Source organism: Notolepis coatsorum, assembly GCF_963971535.1.
Source record: "Notolepis coatsorum genome assembly, chromosome: 4".
Classification (NCBI taxonomy): Eukaryota; Metazoa; Chordata; class Actinopteri; order Aulopiformes; family Paralepididae; genus Notolepis; species Notolepis coatsorum.
In genome coordinates this window covers 179,725,143-179,752,008 of record NC_140168.1, presented here as the reverse complement: position 1 = coordinate 179,752,008, position 26,866 = coordinate 179,725,143, and the positions used below count along the sequence as shown (strand labels likewise).

Below are 26,866 nucleotides of genomic sequence, written 5' to 3'. Positions count from 1 at the left end.
TAACCCTCCTCGCGTTAGCCGGAGCTAATGATGATGTGGCATTCTCCCCCCCGCCCCCCTCCTCTCTGTGATGAGAGGAGAGAGTGTCTCCTGCGTGATCTCAGTCCTACTCGCTCTTGGTCAGATTCTAGTCTGCCTTACACCCGGAAACACCGTTCGACTTATAGATCCTCGCCGTAGCAACGATAGCCCACCCCTTTCTGGTTGTCATGTGCCGCGTTGTCATGACAACTGCGTTAATAACCTTTCACACCATTAAACGTTTCATTAAGATGAACCTCTCTCCCTCCTGCTCTGGGAGACACTCGCTCTTATCTCAGATGTTCTTATAAGGAATGTCAACAAACATTCTCTCGCTGGCAGTGTGCCTCACAACAATCACCCTGCTCTACTGAACCACTGTCTCCTGCTTCCACCGTCCGCATGCACTTCGACCTCTCTGACCCGGCACCGTTTTAGCTGTGGTCACTCCCCCCAATCTATACATCACATACATTGAAAAAGCACCCCAAATCCTTCACTACGCTAACTGCTTGTACTCTGTCTTTCAGTATTTATAGAGGGGACAGTTAGTTAATTAACCCACCAACTGGCTTCGCTTGTCTCCAGCAGCGCCCACAATAGAATGGAGCGATGGCGGGTCATGAATGATAAAAATTACAAAGGCAATTGTGTTTGCGACAAGTGGTTTGTCAATGTGTCTTACAGAGACATTGTAACATTACCCTACCCCCCTCCCCCTACCTCTGGCTGCACCTGATTGAATTAGCTGACTTCTTCCTTGTCCTTGTACTTACATTTAGTCATTTAGCTGACACACTACAAGTTTTGTACGACAAGTCAGCAGGAAGGGCACAACTCTATCAGCTGAGTAACAATGTTCATCAAAGTGTTCAATCTTGAGTGCTACAGTGTCGAGTGTATGTTAGTATATTAGGAAGAGTGCATGACAGCAGAGGACAGTAAGAAGGTTAGTATTTATTTTATAATTTTTTTATATTGATTGAAAGATTGGTCGGGTTTTGGCTGTCCTAACTGTGTTGGGAAGTTCGTTCCACCATTGTGGAGCTTGGATAGGAGTGGGTCTGAGGTGGCCAGAGGATGTAGAGCGGAGGGGTCTTGAGGGTGTGTAGTTAGAGACCATTGACCGGAGGTAGATGGGAGGAGTTCCCTTTGCCACGCGATATGCCAGGTTGAGGGCCTTGAAGCGGATTTGTGCTGCGATGGGGAGCCAGTGCAGGTCCCTGAGAAGTGGGGTAACATGGGCTGACTTTTACCTACATTGTACTGTAGGCTACTTTTATTTTGAGCCTCTTATTCTTAAAAGGGTATGTTCCGAATTGTGGACCCCTAGCTCCTGCTTCCTACTCATCAATGATGTTGTCGAATGGTAGTCCTTTCTCAGCACAACCCATGCAGTGCTTCACATGGGACATGGCAAGTTGGGAGGGGATACATGCATACATACATGGGATAACATGTTGGAACCGCCAAAGCTTTTAAGATGATAAAGTCATAAATAAATATATTTTTAGGGGGAAAAGCAATAGTTTTATTCCGCACCTTTCTAAAAGCTCTGTGGATGTATTTATCTTAATTTGTATTATTATTATTATTATTATTATTATTATTTGTTTTAATTTTTTTTATCATTAGCATACATAAACATTTTAAATTCAAATTTGGATGTTTTTATTTGTAAATTGAAATGTGTTATAGTTATTTACACATCAATGTGCTAGATCTCAAAAAAGTTAAACCCTTTCAAAGGCTTTTGATTTATAAATAATAAGTGTGTTTCTCTTAGTTCTTGACAAACTGAAAAGGTCATTGGAGGTCCAAAAACTGTTGGACAATTAAGGTTTGACCCCACTGCTAATAAATTATTACATCCAGAAGGTTATTGGAGGCCATTGTAACTGCGTATCGAGGTGTCCCTCAGTGATCTGTGTTTGGTTCCCTCAGGAAAGGAAGCGGAGGTGGTGACAGTTCATCCCCGGGCCATGTTCATCCCTGAGGAGGGATGGACCTTCCTAGCTGCAGGTAAGAGAACCGAATAGATAGCAAGTTTTATATCTTGTGTGGCAAGAAGAACTTTATATTGTGTGGTGGTTCAGTGAGTTGAACACCTCTTATTATTCATATCGGGGGTTCAAATCCAAATCACATACCTTCCCTTTCTCTTCCCAATCTTCCCTCTCAATCTCCGCTGTGCACTAAAGCGGTTGAGAATAATGATAGTGAAGTATCTCTCTTTTCTTCATTTATCTCTATCTAAGTTCATTGATCGTATAGTTTTCTATATCACCCTTCTCCTGCATTGGTTAGGTAGTTCTCAGATGTTCGGTTCAAGTAAGGAGAGACTGCTGACAAAGTGGTCAAAATAACTGCGGTGTTTATTAATAAAACCACAGCTTTAGGAATCAAAACAAGTACATCGTCTCTTTGGTATATCTAATTGTCTCTTTCAGGTTGTCCATGGCAACACAAATCTTCTCTTAGTGGTTTGCTGGTCGTCAGGGCAACCTTGCTTTCGGGTCCTCTGCGGTTTGGGAGCGCTTGTTTCGTCTACCCTCGGTGGAGTCTGGCTCCCCTGCTGCGAGGCGATCGTTTTCTGTCATCTGGTGTCAATGGCTCTCTGTGTCACTGGTTCGGCTCTCCAGTAGCCGGCTTGGCGAGTCTCCCTCTGTCGGTGGAGGTTTTCAGCGCTCCAGCTGCGAGGCGATCTCTGTCATCGTCTGTCTCCATGGCTCTGTGTCTCCATGCTCCAGGTCCCTTCTCGCTGTGTCTCAGGCTCGGCTCTCCAGGGATCCTCTCTTGTCTCCTCGCTCCCGTCACCGGGTGTGTGTGTGTCTCTGTCCGTCGCCATCAGCCCTTTTTATCAGAGCGAGAGAGAGAGAGAGAGAGAGAGAGGGGGAGGGGGAGAGAGAGAGTCCCTGCCTGCCTATATTTGGCCATATTCCTTGTAGCCGGCTTGTCTTGTTGTCTCTTGTGACAAGTTACACATTTTCTGCTGACACAACCGTTTCACCATAGAACCTTGCCGGGCTGTTTAATCATTGATTAGTTTAATGCGTGCCATCTCTTCATGCTTCTTGTGACAACAGTTTTCATAGTCTATGGGGAGACAGACTGGCTCTTGATGCATAGATAATAAAACATGAGCTATTTCCATCTACAAACTCTTTACCATTCTGTAATTGCATTTTAGAATACTAAGATAATTCTTTATTGTCTAGCCAGTGACTCACTGTCTTGTCTTCAGTTGGGTCCACTTTTTACTTTATTTGATTGAACTATTTATCTTACTGTTTGTTTTTCCTATTCTAAAGTAATCTGTAATCTAGGTTGTAGCTCTATTTTGATCACTAAGTATTTTGTTCAGTATTAACATTAATTTACAAACAATGTCTTTGTATTTGGTTCACTTATTGTCAACTTTTCATGCCTGCCAAACCTATTTATCTAAGGTGATTTGGTATGACAGCTCACTTTTAACATAATGGTCCTTGCTTTACATATGTGTTGCAATGTTTTCTAAGGCCATCTAACTAATCTCTCTGACAAAGCCATTAGTTTTCTCTATATCCTTAAGGTCTAAAAACCGTCTAGTCTAACTATTAGAGTTAATGTGTAATTGGTGGCATTCTACTGTGTAAGGGGAGATTTCCAAATAGTCTGTGTCACCTTTCTGACCTCTGGGTCTTCGTCAGCAGCTGCCGTATCGTAACCTGAAATTCCTTACTTAGGGTAAATATGACCTTTTTGATCTTAACTGTTTATTCTGAGTTTGGTTCCTGTTTCAACGATAATGATCTCCTCCTTTATCTCTTACCACTTACTTTAAACAAACCTCGCTTCCTGCCAGCTGGCCGGGTGAGGGGCCACTGTCTCTCAACCTCTTTAGCCTGGGGCCACAGAGATAACTTCACATGGTGTTCAAATCACCCTGTCTTTCAAATCAACTTCTCTGTTTTATCATTTGGTACATTTATAGTTGCTTTATTCATGTTTTCATTTAGAAATATACGACAATAGATTCAAGATTCAAGAGGTTTATTCATCACATACATACATACACAAGACATAATAGTGAAATGAAGGTGGCCACTCAATGGCGTTTTATCTGAAGTAAATACATTTCCACTTCATCAAGTGTCAAGTGTTTATTATATACAGAATACAATGCAATGCACTTGTGTGTCTTAGATTAGAATATACAGAATACATTATAATGCAATGCAAAAATAAGATAAGATATTCCTTTATTGATCCCCTTTGTGAAATTCAGGCATCATAGCAGCATGGGAAAGGGGGGGGGGTACAGGTAGTGTCAGAATACCTGTCGGACGACTACACCATGGTACACAGGTAAATTCATCACAAACAGCTGAGTATGGGTTATATATTGTATTCTGTCAAAAATGTTGTAGTTGTAGTTGTCGTTGTAGTTGTTAGGGTCAAATCGTAATTTATGTCGTTTCTGCTAATTTCTATATTGCATATATATAATTATACAATATAGAAATTAGCAAATAACGACAACCACCTATTGTTTATGATTTATGAAATGCAGTAAAGGTTCTATGGATATTTTGGTAAATGGCTGCTTTTTATATAGATATTTTGATTTCCGTTGGATATGCCTATATCTCACAAGAGGAGTGGTTCGATGTTTGTACTGAAGCACATAAGGTGACTAATTCTAATTCCTGGAGAGAATATAAATGGAAGGTCATTAGTAGGTTTTTCAAGACCCCCTTATTGACTGCTAAAGCAGGTACGACTCCCACAAGCAAATGCTGGAGGGGATGCGTGTAGCTTATTCCCAGCGGAAGAGTGCGTCGCGTGCTTCCGCGTTTTCTCTGATTGGCCATGACGCCCATGTGACCACGGCAGCGCGAGAGAGCTGCAGCGCGGAAATAGGCTGTCTATTGCCTCGCGCTACAGTGCGGAAATAGGCTGTCTATTGCCATTCTCTAAGACAAACTCTAACCTTAACCAGCTCCTTAACAGCGCCTAAACTTAACCCTTCTAACCATAACCAACTCCGAAACAATGCCTAACCTTAACCTTAACCATGCCTAACTTTAACCTTAACCATAACCAACTCCGAAAGAATATTGCCATTCTCTAAGACAAACTCTAACCTTAACCAGCTCCTTAACAGCGCCTAAACTTAACCCTTCTAACCTTAACCAACTCCGAAACAATGCCTAACCTTAACCTTAACCTTAATGCCTAAACTTAACCGGCGAAAGAATGCACGTTAAAAAAATAAAAAATAAATTGAAGGGATTCGAACTTGTCACCAACGGACCGCAGGACCGCAGCGCTGCCAGTTGAGCTAAGCGTAGAATGAAAATCATCTGGGATTACGGCTACATAATGCCGCAAGCTCTGCCGCAAGCTCTGCCGCTCCGCTCCGCGAGTGTCGCAGCCAATCAGGGAAAACGCGGAAGCACTCGGCAGCACTCTTCCTCTGGGAATAAGCAATAAGCGGAGGGCGTGTGGTGAACAAATAGGTAACCATACACACATTTTCTGGACATGCCCAAAACTATTTCACTTCTGGGAGGATGTATTCAGGGATGTAAAAAAAGTATTCGACATGGACATTCCACAAGATTTTAAAACTGCCATCCTCGGAGTCATACCAGAGGGCATTGAGGAAAGGAAGAGTGTGTATATTCTTCAAATACTGTTAACTGCTGCCAAGAAAATGATCACAATTAATTGGTTAAAACCCAGTCCCCCAACACATAACCAATGGCTAAACAAAGTTAAAGAAATTCAGGACATGGAGAGGATGACTCATCTGATCAGGTTGCAAGGTGAACAGTTCGATAGAAAGTGGGCTTGTAGGGAGCTCCAGTAGCTCACCGCGTATCTCGGCGCTATTTCGGCGTCGGGGACAACCGTGCGCATCACGGATCTGGGGTGCACGAGCTCGACTCCCGGACTCGCCGTATTTTCTCAGAGTGTCTTCCCCTGATCTATATCCCATTCAACCTGTTTCTGTCGGTCATGCTTGACCAGAAAAAGCGATAAACGCTAAAAAAGTAAAAAAAAAAAAAAAAAAGTGGGCTTGTATAGAGCGAATAGAGCTATAAAGGCAATGTATTACTTATTTTCATCTTATTATTTTCATCTCACTCCCCATTTTGTCATTTTATTTTTAAAATGGTTTGAACCACACATGTAGTATATTTTGGTTTACCTGTTTTTTTTTGTTTATTTATCTTTATTTTTATTTTAACACTATGATCGCCGTGGACGAGTTAAGACGTCATTCCTAGCCATGCTCATTCTGCCGAAGACGCCGTAACTCGTCTTTGATGTCAATATTTCAAAAATCTGTGACCGAAATCATATTTTCCCTCCGGAGCCCTGAGACACACTGCAAAGCTCCACTCAACTCTCTAGCGGTTCAAGAGCGCCATCTGGTGGCCGATCGGCAGATCGCCAACCGGAAATGACCCTTTGAACCGGTAGTGCTCATCCATATGTGGTCCGGGCACTCGCTATCGTTAGATAGACTCCGTCTTGACACAGTGAACATCGATCGGTGCAAATAACTCGAAAAAACAACATGATTTGGACGTATATACTATTATACAACCTGGAAATGGATTGGGCATTTCTCCATCCCATAATAGAAAAAATTCTGTTCCACGCTCATCTGCCAGCGGCGCGAGGAAGCCACGGTAAGATTCAGCGTTATATTCTAACGTGTTCCATATAAACTGCTATGATGAACATATGACCCACTCTGGATGAATCATCTAACGCTGCCCACGGAATTATAAGCGATCCCCCGCCCATCCGGTCATCATCAGATGATATGTAGTAACTCCTAGAAGCACATCCAGTTGACATTTTTTATCTCGCACAGATTCCTACCAAACTGTATTTGATCATCAATATAATGCATTTAGGGCTATAAATCACGTTCTGAAGAAAGCTGCAGAAAACGATAAAAACATACTTATACTTTAGACCATATTTTAGTATGAATATGTGAATGAAAAAGTTTAACGTTGCTACACCCTGAACAATACATATAGGACATTGAATGGGCCATAATAATGGCAATTTAGCAATAGAATTTAAAAAGTTATAGCCCTGCAAAGAAGGGGAACTTCTCCATAGACAAATAGAGATGGCGAGGGATGGTAAATTATGAATTTAACCCATGGCGATCAAAGTGATAATATAATTTTTTTTGTATTTTATTTTTTTATTATTTTTTAAACATAACATCAAATTAGACACACAAGCATTAACAGTAAACATCCAATGAAATCACCATTTGAATCATTATAAATGTAGTATACGAGATATATACCTAATACTTGCTATCTAATACCCTACTGTACATACATATGCTCCTGCTCGCTCACCCCCCCCAGACCCCCACTTGGATAATCCATCCATTTTCATTCGTTTCTAACCAGGCACTACAATTCATATGCTAGCTTTTATTCTCTCCACCACTTCTAACCAGATTGCAATGTTGGTTTCACTGACACCTAAAATTCTTGCTGTGGAAATTTCTAGATAAATCACATCGAGATAGGTAAGAACCCATACCTTCCGGCAAATTTTTTTCGGTTGAAACCATCGTGATGCTATCAGCTTTTTAGCAGCTGTGAGACCAGATAAAACTAGTCTCTTTAGCTGTATAGGGGCTGCAAACTGAAAAACATCATTCAACAGCAATACAGAGGGGTGTACAGGTATGTTCAGAAATAAGAATTCTGATAATTGCTGGGACACTTCTTTCCAGAATATCTTAACCGGTGGGCAATCCCAATACATGTGCATAAATGTACCCTCATCCCCATTTGTACATAAGGAACATCTGGAGTCTTGTTTAAGTCCCATTCTGTTCAATCTTATAGGAGTCAGGTATGTCCTATGAATATAATTAAGATTAATTTGTTGATGGTCCGGGTTACGTGACGCAATTCGAACGTTTGCCCAGACTTCTTGCCAATCAAAATCTATTTCCAAGTCTGGTATATCCCTCCTCCAGACTGAGTCTAGGGGGAGGATTCCATACGAGGACGTTAGTAAGTGATGATAAAAATCAGATACGAAGCCTCTCGATGTCTCTCTTTCATAGAATAATTTGTGATCTGTGGTGCTCAATTGGTATCCTTAATGGGACTCCATGAGCCTTCAAACAATCCAATAACTGTGCGTAAAAATAATATGTGGAACTGGTGAGGTTAAATTTTTTATGTATATCTTGATAGCTACAAAAACCCCGTTTGTTGAAAACATCTCCCAATGTGTGTATGCCCTGCTTTTCCCATTTGGGGTATCTTATAGGTCGTTTTCCAATGAGGAGTGCATTGTTATTGAATAGGGGAGTATGACTATGCCATTTATGTTGGTTAGAATATTTTTTTTGTGTTTCACGCCATATCCGGATCACATGTGTAATAAGGGGGCCAAATTTCAATTCGCATTGCTTAATTGATAATATGGTGTATACTATGTCCTGCAGTCTATGTGGTGCTACTATATTTTCTTCTAAGTTTCTCCAGGATACAGATGCTTGGGAATCAAACCAGGTTGTCAGTGGTCTTAAAGAGTACGCTTTAAAATAGTGGTAAAAGTCTGGAAATGCCAAACCTCCGTCGGCTTTGTTTCTCTGTGCGGTGGATCTTTTTATTCGTGGAGGTTTGTTATTCCAAATAAATGTATATGCGGTGGAGTGTAATTTTTTCCAGTAACCATCAGGAGGGGGTAACGGTAACATTGAGCTAATGAAGTTGATTCTAGGTAAAACATCCATCTTAACTATTGATACTCGTGCCTGTACTGAGTTTTTAAGTTTGGACCACCTGTCAAAGTCGTATTTGATCTTATCTTGGAATTTTATGTAATTGTATTTCACCGTTTGGCATCTAGCACATGTAATAACCGTCTTATATTATCCGTGATCAAGCGGCCTCTTATGAAGCCAGTCTGATCGGGATGAACTAAAGACGTCATATGCTTTTGAAGTCTGATGGCTAATACCTTGGAATACAGCTTGATATCGGTTCCGAGGAGGCTCAAGGGTCTATAACTACCGCAATCGGTGGGGTCTTTGTCTTTTTTAAGGAGGACTGTTAATATTATTATAATTTTTTTATTTTTATTTCTGTTAATGTATTTATTTATTTTTGCGCCTTTTCCCCAAGCATAGCTGTCTCTTGATGACACGGTACAGACAGGATGTTGGTTGAGAACTAGTTGTAAGGTATATCTGCATATCTGTACTGTCTTGATTTTGTGCTGAATAGAAGGGATATGTGAACGGGAAGAAGGACGCAATCTTAACTGCATGCATTTACATGCTTTTGAGAATGGTCAGTGATGGAGGATGAAGGGTTGGATTTGTAATGCAGTGATGGTGTCATGTACAGAGGTCTAACGACCATACAGGATAGTAACTGGGCAGGTGGTACATGGGCAGAAACAACCCCCTCAGTAGAAAATGCTTTTCAAAACAGTCCCGGGTAGGCAGATAGTAAACAAAAGACGTTTTCAAATGGTAAATTGTATTTATTAGGTGTGGGGCTTCCAACCCACGGCCTGTTCCCCAAGGGGGAAAAGCGGATGTTATTAGGGGATTTCAACCCTAGATCACACAAAGGGAAAAAGGTAAGGGGAGAACAAACAAGGTAGATATAAATGGACAAACAGACAACACTAGGGATTAAATGATAAGGCCAATAATATAGACATGCTCCCCCATGAATGTGTCAATTAACACAGAGGCCAATCTATATATATATCGCTATATGTTACCTGGTAGCAACGCTAGCACAGATACCTACCAGTGTGAACAGGACGAACACACAGTATCATACAGTTATGGAGACAAGGCCAAATACACTACAACAAGGGCAAATGAAACACAGTTCCACCACAGTGGCAACCACAGGCAACCTCCACCAGCCAGTGACACAATGAGGCGCCCCGACGTGTGTGTGCTGTCAGCTACTTGTGCACCCGTCCCTCTTGATGTGATTGCCATCAGCTGTCCCTCATTAGGCAATCAGCACCCTTCAGTATAGGGACGGGCAGCACCTGACAGGAAGAGAAGAAGAGATATCATTAGCTCTCATGTTCACACACACACACACATACAAACGATACTAATCTGATGTTCACATGGTCTCCCAAATACAGTAATAATGATAATGACCAACCCACGTACGTCACACCTCCCCCCATAAGAGCGAACCCGCAGGGTTAGCAAAACATTATCACTTATTATCAACCAACATCCGATTAGCACCAACAGAACAAAAATAAATAGAAATCACACTCCATATAGGCCACATGCCCCTATTTTGGGCCCACACGGTCAACCACCACCTCACCCAATACCAGACGCATCAGCCGTCGGACGTGGCTGGCACATTCCTCATACCGAGGCCATGACGGTATACTGTAGTCAACCATACGCGAATTGCTCAATGGTGTTCGCACTCTCAACATCAACCCTGTGCGTCCTGTAAGGCACATTAGAACACAATACAGCATGTGAAACAACAGTCCTGTCACATCTCAACTCCGACGAGACGCGAGCAGGACTTTTCATTAGCCTATTCACATGACACCAGCGTGTCCTCCTCCGCCGCCCGAGCGTATGCAACATATACTTAGTGGCAGAGACCTTTCCTCTTACCACATAAGGTCCTGAGAACCGGGCAGTGAGCACCGTACTAGGCGTGGGCAGCACAATAAACACCTCATCCCCCGCCTCAAAATGCTGCGTCACCGCCAACTTGCAAAACTCACCACAGACAGAGTCACCCAACGCTAGACCTTGGTCTCGCTTCCGCTCCTGTGCCCTAGGGACAGCACAAATAGAAGGGACATTGGGGTGATTATTAATCAATGCATCACACAATAAGTTAGTAAATGGAGCGTCTCCAACCTCCAACACAGGGACGACCTTACCCCCACAGCGATATCATTCCCCATGACGAAATCCACGCCCTTTACGGGAAAACATGGGCGAACCGCGACCGGAAAGCAACCTGTGATCAGTGCAGACTGTACATGCACCTTATGCAACGGCACGCGCACACACCCCATGTCAATACCTCTCACCAATCCGCTCGACCGACAGGAGTCCACATCCAATGGTAATACATCAGCCAGGATGAACGATTGAGAGGCTCCTGTATCACGGAGTATTCTCACCCGTTGGTAGTCCCCAACTTTACCCGACAGGGACACACAACCATCAAACAAAAAGGGCTCAAAAGAGCTATGCTGGTCAGGACATGACACCGTACCAATCAACCCCACCCCTTTCGGTTCCTGGGCTGACTCCCTGGTCTCCTGTCGATCCCTTAGCGCATGACAGTCCTTCACAAAATGCCCTTCTTTTTTACCATAATGACACACCTTTTCAGACGGCGGTGAGCGTGGTCGGAATGCTCGCTCGTCACCCAAGGCATTTCGAGACGGCGGTGAGCGAGGTCGGAATGGTCGCTCGTCACCTCCGCGATACGGCGACCCCTACGGAGAAAACGCGCCCCCTCCTACATACACACCATTTCGTACAGAAACATTTTTGTGGATCATTGCTAACTCGTCACACAAAACTGCAGCTTCCTGGAGGGTAGAAACCTTTCGCTCCTCTAAATGTATAATCATGTGTTCGGGCACACATTTTTTAAATTGTTCAATGAGGATTAACTTGCTCAAAGCCTCGACCCCATCCACCTTACATGCTTCACACCAACGAGTGAACATCGTCCGTTGTTCATGGGAAAATGCCACATGTGTTTGCGAGGGAGCTTTACTTAGTGCCCTAAACCGTTGCCTATACGCTTCCGGCACCAGTTCATATACGCGCAAGACAGCACCCTTCACTTTCTCATATACCATGCTGTCCTCCTTCGATAATAACTGGCATGCGTCCTGAGCCCTACCCGTGAGCTTATATTGCAATAATAGTGCCCACTGGTCCTTCGGCCAATGCGAAGCCCACGCTATCCGCTCAAAATTAGAAAAATATGTTTCCACCTCAGACTCTCGAAAAACAGGAACCATAGAAATATGCTGCCCAATATTAAAAATGCCCTGGTAACCTTCAGATGAGGGAGAAGAAGAGCCACCACTCTCCAACTCCATCCTCCTTATTGTAATCTGGAGCTCTCTATCCTTCTCCTCTTTCTCCCCCTGGAGCACTCTATCTCTGTCTCTCTCCTCCTTCCTCTCTTCTCTGTCTCTCTCCTCTTTCCTCTCCTGTCTGTCTCTCTCCTCTTTTCTCTCCTGTCTGTCTCTCTCTTCCCTTCTCTCTTCCTTGTCACGCATAGCAGCTCTTTCCTCTGAAACAGAAGCACGTCCTGAGTGTACAGAATTATCACTGTCAATCTCCTCAGCCTTGGCACCGCTACCCCTCCGTTCCTGTATAGCACCACCTGTTCCCTCACTGGACTCACCAGACGCCTCGTCATGCGTGACGTCCTCCGAGTCATTTCCCCCGGCTACGGGCGAACTTAATATCTCCCTATCAACCAACCCAGCGAGCACAATTGCTTTCACCTCCTCTTTACTTTTTGAACTTTGGACCGTAATGCCATAATGCTTGGCGCCCCCACACAATTCAGCTTTCGTGCAGTCATCAATCTGATCCCTCGTAGGATCCGCCACAAACAAATCCAAAGTAAAAGCCGCCCCAGCCATAGTCCCTACAGAATATGACTACACCACAAATAACCTACGCAAAATAACACAATAATAATAACGAATCACAGGTGACAAGAAAATACCCCCTCACCTACTCCACAATATCCGTGCGTAACACATTTAATCATTACATTCCGTAGTATACAATTCAACCACTCTGATTTACTGCCCACATCTACCATCTATGAAAACAATAAATGCTGGTCTAACCACCTAACTAGGATCACCTACGTCACTCTAGCATACCCCAGCTAAACTACTCCCCTGCCGGGATGAGGCTACACATATCTTCAGTCGCTTACCGATTTCATTGCGCACTCCACCGGAATTACGACGCGTGCCCCCCACCCGCTAACCAAGTAGGCGATTCCCCTGTTACCTATGTGGCAGAAAAAACAGATTAGTTCAAGAGTATCACATACAACAATGGTTTACATCAATCAAACTGTGTAGCACGGACAATGGAACCACACTAACTTACCAATTAGAAAACGCTATCTTATCTCACCTGACATGCTTCAATCGACAAGTCACCCCGTTATTTTACCAACAAGGAACCATACAATTGCGCAAACTAACGAGCCCCCATGTCATGTACAGAGGTCTAACGACCATACAGGATAGTAACTGGGCAGGTGGTACATGAGCAGAAACAACCCCCTCAGTAGAAAATGCTTTTCAAAACAGTCCCGGGTAGGCAGATAGTAAACAAAAGACGTTTTCAAATGGTAAATTGTATTTATTAGGTGTGGGGCTTCCAACCCACGGCCTGTTCCCCAAGAATATAGAAAGCGCTCTGCGGAAATCATGAAATATCGCTAAATCAGCCCTCTTAACACATTCGGGGCCATTGGGATGAGTCTAATTAATCTGAAGAGGACCGGGGAATGTAAACAAACGTGGGGCTGTTTGTAGAGCTAAATCTATACTTTATAGTATTGCTATCTGTCCATTCTCATTGTCAATTGAGTCCATAAACCGTCCCTTCAAAATGGCTTAAAGAAAAAAAATCATCAATAGGTTCTCATTTTATAGCGCCGTGAATATAAGCATTATAGCGGATTTGGTCTAGTATATTTCCTGGAAGCCGAGATACAGGGCTAATAGCTAATAACGTTAAATCCAATGGCATTTCGGTTATAGATACGCTCCAGTTAAAACTCAAACTGCATATGATCGGTACGATCCTCACGCATGTATGCATGAAAGGGGGGGGCGGGGGACGTCGTTTCTGATTATCGATTACCAATAACCGCGTTAGCCTCATTAGCCACATAGGCCGAACGCCTGGTTGGCTATCAAAACAAGGCCCGGTCGCGTGAACACTTTAGGCAACCAACATGCCCTTCCGCGTTGCTCTGAATTGCTCTGATTGGCCGAGCGCGTGCATGCGCATGAGCCGCGACGCGCTCCTCAGAGGCAGGAATACTAAGCTCCCCCTTAAGCTCCAGCAGAGAGGAGAGAGGCTGAAAACACGCAGTTCTTGCCCGACTGATGGGAGCCGAATCCCGGATCCGATTTTTCTGATGAATACCCCCAAAACATGGAGGTCCCGAACGCATGGAAGTATTGTTTGTGCCGTAACGAATCATTAAAAAATATATACCGTTAACTGGAATATGTTGTGCCTTTACACATATGTTGGATTATGTAATTGGTTTGTCATGACAAACTAATAAAAAATAGCGATTTACCCGGTGGCTACAACAACACACAGTGACTACATGCATAATTGTTTACAATGAACGTGGGGCTAATCTAAAGGACTGGACACGGACGCGTTAAACTAACCTAAAGTTAGTTGTTCACCAACAATCTACAGACACAAACAAACACAGAACTGGACTGTTATATTAAATTAATTGATTGCTGTTTAATGCGTCCGTGTCCAGTCCTTTAGATTAGCCCCACCGTTCATTGTAAACAATTATGCATGTAGTCACTGTGTTTTATTAGTTTGTCATGACAAACCAATTACATAATCCAACATATGTGTAAAGGCACAACATATTCCAGTTAACGGTATATATTTTTTAATGATTCGTTACGGCGCAATCAATACTTCCATGCGTTCGGGACCTCCATGTTTTGGGGGTATTCATCAGAAAAATTGGATCCGGGATTCGGCTCCCATCAGTCGGGCAAGAACTGCGGGTTTTCAGCCTCTCTCCTCTCTCCTGGAGCTTAAGGGGGAGCCGCGCTCGGCCAATCAGAGAAACGCGGAAGGCGCTCGGCCAATCAGAGAAACGCGGAAGGGCATGTTGGTTGCCGAAAGTGTTCACGTGGCCCGGTCGGGATGTACTTTACGTGAAAAAGATCTTACCGTGGTCCGGTGGGATCGCCCCGAGCATTTCCCCGTTATCGATCGCCATCTGGTAGATCGATATGTCCATTGGCTGATGATAAATCCCCTTATTGCATGGTGAAATCTGCGATGCAAAACGTAATCCAAGCTACTATGCTACACATCCAGAATCCTGCTACTGGAAACTCCAAAAAAAATTCAAAAATAATTGTCCACCGTTCGGCAACAGGGAACACACTGCATTATCGCGATAGCGCCCCTAAGAGGATCTGGCCGGTATTGCACCTTCTCGAATTCATAGAGTAGGGTATATCTGCAGTGCCGCTCGGCAACCTTGAATAGGTTATTAAAATGGAATAAAAGCAATAACAACTTGCCACGGATTTATCCGTGCCTCTGTCCACAACGGGTGGAATCGAAACACGGAGATATACGTCCTTGGGCGCCATTGTGTTAAGGCCGGCACTCAAGGGGGTAATTACGGCACCCCCTGGTGGCTCTGAAAGTGTTAATGTCTCTTCCAAGACTCTGTTTGTTCCTATAGCTATGCCTTTAGACAACAATGATTTAATAACTGATTGTATTTGTAAATAAGATAAAAATTCTGTGTCTTTCAGCCCAAACTGTGTTTTAAGTTCATTAAAATGTATCATATTTCCACTTTTGATCACTTGCCCCACCTGTGTTATATTATGTTGTTGCCATACATTATTTTTAAGGGTTTTACCTCCTGCAGTGAGCAACAGGTTTTTCCATAATGGACATGATGGTAAGGAATATCCACTAAAGGTCAGGCGTTTATGTAAGAGTTTCACTATTTCACATGAAAATTCTAAAAGCGGATTGTCCAGTCTGGGAGTGATTTTTGGGTTATAACACAACATTGAAAGAGATAGATCTTTGTTATGTTCTTCTATAATTTGTTCTTCAAGCCATTCCCAGCTGCCAATCTGTCTCACACTATTGTAAGCCCACTGCAAGGGGTATCTTGAGTTATATGCTATGTAATACTGGTGGATATCTGGTAGTCCTATTCCTCCACTACTTCTTGGTTTTATGAGTTTTTTATGGCTGATTCTAGGTTTTCTGTTGTTCCATAGGAATTATTTCTTTGAACCAACTAGGAGGGAACTTTAGCGGTATAGAGGACATCAAAAAAGCTAGCCTTGTTAACAAATTCATTTTTATAATATCAGATCTGCCCCATAGGGATAAAGGCAAGACTGTCCATCTTTTGATGTCCTCCTTTATATTCTTTAAAAGGTCCGATGTATTTACCTCAACCATTTTTTCAATGGGAGATCGGATTTAAATTCCCAGGTATTTAATTCCCTTTGGCTTCCAATTGAAAGGAGCAGAACCCAGATGTGATTGAAAAGTTAGGTTGTTACGTGGAATAGCTTCACTTTTACTATAATTCACTTTATAGCCCGAAAAATTTCCAAATGTATCTATAAGCTTTAGCACTTGAGACATGGAATGGCTAGGATTTGTTAGTGTTAATAATATGTCATCAGCAAACAGGCTGGCCTTATACTCACAACTACCAATACGAATACCACTGATTTCCTTATGAGCACGTGCACATGCAAGTGGTTCGAGGGAAAGAATAAAAATTTGTGGTGAAACCGGACATCCTTGGCGGGTAGATCGATAGAGATGGAATGGATCAGACCTTATACCATTTGTTCTGACTGACGTAACCGGTTCATGGTAAAGTGCCTTTATCCAGTTCATGAGAACCGGACCAAATCCGTATTTAGGAAGTACATAAAACAGATATTTCCACTCCACTCGATCAAAGGCTTTCTCAGCATCCAGTGATATTGCCATCGCTGGATGCTGGGAGGCCCCCGCCCTTGACATAACATGCATTAGCCTCCTCATGTTATTTGAAGCTAGACGACCCTGTACAAAGCCAGCCTGATCAATATGAATCAATGAGGCTATAACATTTTCCAATCGCCCTGCAAGGACCTTCGCAAACAGCTTATAATCATTATTTTAAATACTCAAAGGTCTGAAATTACACATTTGCAAGTGATCCTTGCCAGGTTTTGGAATCAATGAAATAGTAGCTTGCCGCATGGTTAGCGGCATGGATTGATTGGCCACTATATCATTAGCAATATTAGAAGTGGTGTAAGAGTGACTTGGAAACACTAAAGAAATTCACTTGTATAGCCATCATCACCCGGCGTTTTACCGGTTGAGAGGGATTTGATAGCTGATTTAATTTAATTTTCCAGGATAGGTGCATCCAATGATTCCCTTTCTTCTTCAGAGAGGGTTGGGAGATTTATATCTCTGAAAATGTTTTCCATTTCCTCTTCACTCGTACAACATTCTGATTTATACAGTGTGCTATAACATTTAGTGAATGCTTGATTGATTTGAAGTTGATCACAAATCAAAGAGCCATCTTCATCATATATGCCAGAGATTGATTGACGATTTTCTTGCTGCTTCAGTCTGAGAGCAAGCATTTTACCAGCCTTATCGCCAGATTCATAATATTTTCGACGCAACTGAAAGAGGGCAAATGCATTTTCCTCATGTAGAATTGCTTGTAATTCTGTTTTTATAACCAACACTGCATTTTTTAGTTCTAAATTGTCAGGGTCCAACATATGACTAGATTCCAAGGACTTAAGTTCAGTAATCAGACCATGTTTCCTTGCCATTTTTTCCTTTTTCTTAGCTGTTGAGTAGTTTATAATCCAGCCCCTACAGGTTGCCTTATAAGCCTCCCATACAGTCTGCACTGACTGGACTGATGTAAGATTAATACTAATGTACTCCTGTGTTTTCTCCTCAATCATAGACACAAAAACTTGATCTTTCAATAAGGAGTTATTAAATCTCCATTGTTTGGTTTTATTGTTAATTACAGCAGGAGTAAAAAGGACTGACAGGGGCGCATGGTCTGATAAAAGTATGTTGTGAATTTTGCAATCAATTATGAGCTTGGGAGTAATAAGTATATTCACGTGTGTCAGGGTTGACAACACGCCAAATATCGGTTAATGCAAGTGAGTTTTGCATTTCTTTAAGTGCACTTGACAATGCTCCGTCTAGTGGGAGGAGGCGCCCAGACCTATCAATCGAGGCATTGCTAACCAAATTTAGGTCCCCACCCATCAGAATGGGATAATCTGCAAATTCTGCCAGCACCAGATTCAGCTTTGACAAAAAAGTATTCTGTCCCGTATTAGGGACATATACATTTACTAAAGTAAATTTTTCATTTTGTAAAATACCTGACAAAATTATATATCTACCATCTTTATCAACTATTTGTTTTGAAAGTTTAAATGATATTTTCTTTGAAATCAGGATGCTTACCCCTCTAGAGGCTCCACTGCCTGGTGCTGAGAAAACTTGACCTACCCATCTTTGTTTCAATTGACCTGATTCTATTTCATTTAGATGGGTCTCCTGGAGCATTGCCAAATCACATGATAGGGATTTCAAATATGTAATAATTTTATATCTTTTCGTTTTGTTTGAAATACCTTTCACATTCCAGCTAATCAAATTTATATTATTAGGTCCCATTATTTTTATCAAGCAACTTTACAGCTTCCTCCTTGTAAACTCTGCAACAACATGGATAGACAAAGACATAAAAAGTACAAGACATACACATACTGTACATAAAATAAGCCATTAGGCAAAGGAAAAACAGTAAACAAAACAGATATAGACTTAATGTCCATCCCTTGTCCGCGAGCAGAGCAGGCGCGGCCGTGCTACATCCTACACAGTTCCGTTCTCAAAGTTCAATCAGCTTGCGCGATTTAAAAATATGCGATTGCGGGCACCAGCGTTATGTTTATAAGGGAGAGAGTGTGATTTGTTCATTTTGCACTTGTTCATTGTGTAACATAAAAAATATCTCAATTCCATCAGTCCCAGTAAAGCATAATGAATGAAGGTATAGAAGGGGGGGGGGGACAGGGGGGCTTACAGTGACGCTGGTTCAGTTCTGCCTCTGGTCCTCTCACTCATGTCAACCAAAGATCCTGGGTAATCGTTTCTTCAAATCTTCAACAGCCTCCAATGCGTTGTTGTATATATATTTCACCTCATCAATGGTGATGATAAGCCTCGCTGGGTAAAGTATACCATAGCGCGGGGACGTTTCTCTGCGGAGTTTCCCTCTGATGTCATCATATTCTGCGCGCTTTCTTTTAATCTCCGTTGGTAGATCCTGGAAGACTCTCAGTGGTTGTCCTTGCCAGGATAGTTGCCTTTTCTCCGCCACGGCCTGGAGGATCTTCTGTCTGTCGCTCCATCTCCGTATGCGCACCAGATACGGCCTCGGTGGCGGGGACATAGGCTACGGTGCTGTCTTTCAATTTCTGGTGTTGGCTCGTCTTCTTTACCATCCAGAATATATTTTAATATGTCGCCCATCATCTTGTCTGGGTTGCCTGTCTCCAGTCCTTCTGCCAGGCCAACAAAGATCAGATTATTTCTCCGATTTTGTGCTTCCAAGTTACTAAACTTTGTGTGTAGCGTGTTCAGTTCTTTGGCTTGGACTTGCAGGGTTTTACTATTGGCTGCACACTGGTCTTCTAGATCTCAGATTCTTTTTTCTGCATTAGAGACTCTGTTCAGAATAGCCTGTCTCTTTTTTTAAGTCTTTCATTGAATTGCCAAGTTCATCCAGTCTTCGTTCAACCGATAATTTAAGGTCGCTCACCTCCGTTAGGAGTAGCTGCGCCCATGCAGGTGTATCCTCGGTTGACATAATTAGTTTGATTGCTGCACGCCGTTCACCTTTCTTTGTCTGGGTTTGGGTTTCTCGGCAAGAGCCAGAAATAGACATGCAGACAGGCAACTATGTTTGAACAAAATAATCCAGTTCTTCAGTTTAAATAGATGATCATTTAGAAGCAAAATACTATATTTTAAGGACAGAGCTGTGCAGAGTACTCGGCACGCCATTCCTCTCAGTCACGTGACGTCATCACACACCTGAAAATGCTTCTTTCTGTTACGCTCCAGAGACTGTGCTAGACAAAAATAGATAAGTATAAAATAAAATAAGTATAGCAAGTAAAAAATAGAAGTGACGTACGTAGACACAAGTGTTCAGTATGTACATATGTTCAATGCAGAGCAGAAGTAACTGAGTTACCATACAATATACTATACAATATATTAATATACAATATACTATATAGTGCAAAGCAGAAATGGGATGAGGTACAATTTAGGTACAATTTACAGGAAGGTGTAATGAGGTATGGGTTGTAGTGCACATTCTTTACCAATACATTTAAAGTGTGTTTAGGTGTTCTAAAGTGTGTAAAGTGGGTGCTGCAGTGAGTTGTTTGTTTAAAGTGAGTGTGTGCGTGTGGATGTGTGTGCTGTGAGTGCATTTGATGGTTGTTACATAGTGTTATTGTTCGTTGAGCATCCTGATGGCCTGGGGATAGAAGCTTCTTCTGAGTCTTTCTGTGCTTGCCATGAGACTCCGGTATCGCTTGCCTGACCGCAGCAGTTCAAAGAGGCAGTTGTTTGGGTGGCTGGAGTCTTTGATAATTCTCTTAGCCTTACCCATGCACCGCTTGTTGTAAATGTTCTGGAGAGTGGGAAGCCCCCCTCCAATTGTGCGTTCGGCTGAACGGGCCACTCTCTGTAGTCTGCTACGGTCTTGTGCGGTGCTATTCCCAAACCAGGAGGTGATATTGCCAGTCAGGATGCTCTCTATTGTGCATGAGTAGAAGTTCTTAAGGATCTTCTGACTGACTTGGAACTTCCTTAGGCGCTGGAGGAAGTAGAGGCGTTGCCGTGCCTTCTTCACAACACTGTCAATGTGTGTGGTCCATGTCAAGTCCTCGGATATGTGGACTCTGAGGTACTTGAAACTGTTCACTCTCTCAACCGGTGCCCCGTCGATGCTGAGGGGACTGTAGTCCCTGACCCCCAACCTCCTGAAGTCCACAATCATCTCTTTTGTTTTGCTATACTATAACTATACTATACAAAAACATCCAGTTATGTTTTCTTTCCTTTAAAGTGACCTTTTCTTATGTGTTTAAAGTGACCTGTGGTGTGTTTGTGTGTGAGAGAGTGCAGAATGTGTGGTGTGTGTGTGTTTATGTGTGCTTGTGTGTGTGTGTGTGTGTGGAGAGATCAGTGTTCAATGTTCTGATGGCCTGATAACCGACCTACAGTAGGTATAAATTCTGTCACATTCCCTCATAAGATATGTCAGTGAAGTGAGTGTTTGTGACCCCTGTGTGTGAGCATCCTTGTGTTCGCCCCAATGCACACTGTCATCGCTTCCAATCAAACATGAATATCAATGCGCTGGCCTGGAGAGCGCCTGTCACTAAAAGTCAACATTTGTTACCCGTTCATTTTAAATATCTGAATTTCGCAAGGCTCCAGCTGGCACCTTGAGGGTGTTTTTTGATGGATCACGGCGTGACGTCTGCCTCCCGCTTCAGTTCCGTGCTGCGAGGGTGCCAGACAGTGTCTGCCATCCCTAACGGTGTGCTGGGGGGCTTACATAACCAGAGAGATATCCACGAGTTATAGCACAGGGACACGAGAGGGATCCCAGCGCACACTGTGTGCTATGTGCACCCACACACACACAGAGAGAGAGAGAGAGAGAGAGAGAGAGAGAGAGAGAGAGAGAGAGAGAGAGAGAGAGAGAGAGAGAGAGAGAGAGAGAGAGAGAGAGAGAGAGAGAGAGAGAGAGAGAGAGAGAGAGAGAGAGAGAGAGAGAGAGAGAGAGAGAGAGAGAGAGAGAGAGAGAGAGAGAGAGAGAGAGAGACACATGGAAACAACCCCTTCTGGCATGTCCTCACCTAAACTCCCCTTGCACGTTGTCCTTTGATGTCCTTCCCAAATTGCTGTGCGTGTGCTTGTGAGTGTGAGTGTGTGTGTGAGTGTGTGTGTGCAGACCTTTTCCTGCATAGAGAATTTGAAGGTGGCCACTTTGGTGAATTCCCGGGGTGGCATTGGTATAAAAAAAGAAGAAGAAGAAAAAAGCCTGATGTCTGCAATCAGATTATCTCATCCTCCTCACAACCCAGCGAGAGGATTCGGGTTAAAGTAGGCAAAAGGCCTCTTTAACTGTATTGAAAGAAGTGATAAATGAATATGATGAACATCACTTGGATTGTTTTACATGTGACTTTCCATGCCTAAGCAAATATCCTCATTATACTCTATGTCAATGGAAGAAAATCACTCTGTTATCGTGCCCAGACCCTACTCTTAGTGCAGTGGTTATTTTCAGTTTATTTTGTATGTGTACCTTAGTGCAGTGGTTATTTTCAGTTTATTCTGTATGTGTACCTTAGTGCAGTGGTTATTTTCAGTTTATTTTGTATGTGTACCTTAGTGCAGTGGTTATTTTCAGTTTATGTTATATGTGTACCATAGTGCAGTGGTTATTTTCAGTTTATTCTGTATGTGTACCTTAGTGCAGTGGTTATTTTCAGTTTATTTTGTATGTGTACCTTAGTGCAGTGGTTATTTTCAGTTTATGTTATATGTGTACCTTAGTGCAGTGGTTATTTTCAGTTTATTTTGTACAGTATGTGTACCTTAGTGCAGTGGTTATTTTCAGTTTATTCTATATTTGTACCTTAGTGCAGTGGTTATTTTCAGTTTATTTTGTATGTGTACCTTAGTGCAGTGGTTATTTTCAGTTTATTCTGTATGTGTACCTTAGTCACAGTGCAGTGGTTATTTTCAGTTTATTCTGTATTTGTACCTTAGTGCAGTGGTTATTTTCAGTTTATGTTGTATATGTACCTTAGTGCAGTGGTTATTTTCAGTTTATGTTGTATATGTACCTTAGTACAGTGGTTATTTTCAGTTTATTACATGGCGTTTTAACATTCGCCAAAATGCTTGATTGTGATTGGTCAATAGCGCTCTGTTACCCCTAGCAGCGGTAAATTATTTCTCCGATAACTGACCGCTGCTATGGGCAACAAGCAATAATGACCGCTGTTATGGGCAACAGAGCGCTATTGACCAATCACAATCAAGCATTTTGATCGCAGTTACGAAAGCTATAACATACGGTTATCCTATAACCATAGTTATATGAGTAATAGCGAGCGCTCTGCGCTGCTTAATGGAACATATCCTATATCAGTCTAACTACTGAATACATTTCTCCACATGTACATGTACACACCCATCCGCCTGGCCACACCCCCATCCGCTCCTCTACATAAGCAGGGGTGTGGCCATACTAACAGCTCCTTCCCAAGTCTTTCACCACCGAAGGCGAAGACCACGGGGTCCTCAGTGAGTCCAGCGCAGAGCGCTCGCTATTACTCATATAACTATGGTTATAGGATAACCGTATGTTATATTACGTCATAGCTTACGCTCTGCGCTGCTTAGTGGAACACAGGAGCTGAGCAGAGCGGAAGCTCGACAAATGTACCCGCTGAGGCACCCCACAACCATCAGAACCGGGGAGGACCTGAGCCCCCGGACCCCCCTAGTGGAGGACGGGAGGGAATCGGATCCGACTGTGCAAAGAGGGTTTAGCAACTCAACGCACAGGGTGAGCAGACCCTGGGACTTACCTTCCCACAGAAGAACCCACGACTACACAGGCGCGCAACCCACATGCCACTAGGGAACGAACGGGAAGAAAAAAACTCCCGTTACAACCCCTAATATCACGGGGTCAAGGTCAAGAACCCAACCCCGTGGCAAGGCCGTAGCAGCGGAGCGCGAAGGAGGACCCAGCCCGAAAAAGGGGGCCTGGTGAGGCCAACGACGCCGCAGCATCGAGACCCCACCAGGCGGTCACTAGTGATACCACCCCCCACATCGCCAGCGTATCGGACAGGGCCCATCCAAGAGCAGGCCCTTCCCCCCTACAGCACGCCGCCCTGAAGCACTCAAGGGGCTACACCCCCACAGCGGGACCAGGCAGTGCACCGGGGAGACAACCCCCAAAGAGGTTGATCTCTCAATCCAGGCAACAGGTCAAAAGGACTCGACCTGAGCCTGGAGCACTGCGGACTAGACAGGCGCCAAAGGGGTCTGCTGAAAACAGCACCCCGGCGGAAGGGGCGTACGGTATGCTGTGCACCATGTCGCAGCCTCCACACAAAAAAACCCACCCTCTAGAGGGGCCGAGGCAGAGAAGGCTGTCACGATTGGCAGACGTCATGAAAGGTGCAGGGGCACACTCGCAGGCAGATGGGGTCAAGCCCGGCCTAACCCGAGAGTCGACTCCGCTACCAACACACCTGGAAACCAATCATCACCTAACAGGAGGTGGTTGTTCTTATAACCCCCCCCCCCCCCCCCCAAGAAAAAAACTCTAAAACACAACTGCGGGTATACACCGGCTATACAGCAGTACAAGTGTTTCAGTTCTCAAGAAGGGGTTAACCCAGGCCAACAGGTCGACGAGAACGAGTCCGGAGCTGGGCCCGGTGGACCGGGACGTATACAGGGATGCCAGAGGAGTACAAAACCCACCTCGACAGCCCCCTCCCAGCCCCGCCAAGCAGGAGAAGAGAGGGGCGGAAAAAAAGAATGGAGAAGGACCAGGCTCCTTCAGCACAGCGCAAGGTACAACACAAAACGGACCAAGCTATAGTGAAGGATAACACGCAGTGATATAACCACGAACACCTCCATAACATCAACCCCTGCAACGCCCGGGCCAACTCGGCATTTTCCCCCCGAAAAAGCACAAGTTCTTCAGGGTACCAGAACAGCAGATCTGCGCCCCGGCGGACAACGGGTTAACTGACCTGGTCCGGCGTGACCAGAACCAGTCCTGTGTCCTAATCACGCCACCATCCCCAGTCCTAAGAGGGGGGTAGGAATGCGTGTCGATCTAGAACATCACAGAGGGCGCCACCAAGACGGTCAGAACATAAAAGCACTGCGCCCGGTGGCCCACCCCAAAAGCGTGAGACCCCTCTGCCAATGCTCCGATCTATTAGAATAGAATAGATAGAATAGAAATACTTTTATTATCCCGTGGGAAATTTGACACTGCAAATCGCTCAACATTTAAACATTTAGACAGAACAGGTCACGAATTAGAATAATAAAACGAATCAAATCAAGTTGCCTAGGATAAGAGTAGAGTAAAATAGAATAAAAATGGAATAAAATATACAGTAAATAAATACAGTAAAAATATACTGAGGTCTACAGTAGGTGTAATATTGCACAGTGCTGTTTCAAACTAAGTCCAGGAAGATGCTAACTGCCACTCTGTGCTCAGTGATGCAGTGAGGCACAGTGATGCATTGTATAGTCTGATGGTGTTGGAATGAAGGACTTCCTGTGCCGTTCAGTGCTGCATTTGGGTAGTGTGAGCCTAGCACTGAACATGCTCCTCCTGTCAGCCAAGTCTGTGTATAGTGGGTGGGAGGGTTTTTTCCCTAATGGCCTGGAGCTTAGCAAGGCTCCTCCTCTCCGCCACCCTCGCTAGGGAGTCCAGCTCCACCCTAACCATGCTACTGGCCTTCCTGACCCGCTTATCCATCCGTCATCTCCCCCAGAGATGAACGAGAATTCATCGAGACTAACCTAGTACACTGGTTATTTTCAGTTTATTCTGTATGTGTACCTTAGTGCAGTGGTTATTTTCAGTTTATTCTGTATGTGTACCTTAGTGCAGTGGTTATTTTCAGTTTATTCTGTATGTGTACCTTAATGCAGTGGTTATTTTCAGCTTATTCTGTATGTGTACCTTCGTACAGTGGTTATTTTCAGTTTATTCTGTATGTGTACCTTAGTGCAGTGGTTATTTTCAGTTTATTCTGTATGTGTACCTTGGTGCAGTGGTTATTTTCAGTTTATTCTGTATGTGTACCTTAGTGCAGTGGTTATTTTCAGTTTATTTTGTATGTGTACCTTAGTGCAGTGGTTATTTTCAGTTTATGTTGTATGTGTACCTTAGTGCAGTGGTTATTTTCAGTTTATTCTGTATATGTACCTTAGTGCAGTGGTTATCTTCAGTTTATTCTGTATGTGTACCTTGGTGCAGTGGTTATTTTCAGTTTATTCTGTATGTGTACCTTAATGCAGTGGTTATTTTCAGCTTATTCTGTATGTGTACCTTCGTACAGTGGTTATTTTCAGTTTATTCTGTATGTGTACCTTAGTGCAGTGGTTATTTTCAGTTGATTCTGTATGTGTACCTTGGTGCAGTGGTTATTTTCAGTTTATTCTGTATGTGTACCTTAGTGCAGTGGTTATTTTCAGTTTATTCTGTATGTGTACCTTAGTGCAGTGGTTATTTTCAGTTTATTCTGTATGTGTACCTTAGTGCAATGGTTCTCAAAGTGGGGAATGGACAGGGGTCCTTGTGGGGGTCCCCAGCCAAATGATTAATAGTACAAGTTAGAACAATGACAGAATGTACAGTATAAGAATGACTATTCTGATCATAGGTTTTACTCTCTCCACCGTACGACATACATTATAGACAGTAATGGAATTCTGGACTACATCACATCTATCAACAAATATCTTCTCAGATGGAGGTCCCTGACGTGTTACATATCGATTTGGGGTTCCTTGACATGAAAAGGTTTGAGAACCAATGCCTTCGTGTGCCTGCATTCTCTGTTTGAGACACAACGAGGACAGAGGTAGACATCATCATCCCTTACCATCACCATCACTTTCTATTACACACACACACACACACACACACACACACACACACACACACACACACACACACACACACACACACACACACACACACACACACACACACACACTCACACACTCATAAACATTTATCTCTACAGGAAATCGAATATGAAATGGTGAATTGCTTCAAGTGGCAAAAGAACTATGGAGATAAGAACCAAT

At 43.4% G+C, this 26,866-nt stretch overlaps 1 protein-coding gene across 1 annotated transcript in view; it reads left to right on the top strand.

The window, feature by feature from the left end:
• Positions 1 to 26,866, top strand: part of poln (polymerase (DNA directed) nu) — a gene marked incomplete at both ends in the record, with an annotated part of 436,170 nt that overhangs the window by 221,845 nt on the left and 187,459 nt on the right. Inside the window, one exon of the mRNA XM_084312171.1 lies at positions 1,966 to 2,043. Coding sequence (XP_084168297.1) covers positions 1,966 to 2,043 — 78 coding nt within the window. The remainder of the gene's footprint in view (positions 1 to 1,965; positions 2,044 to 26,866) is intronic.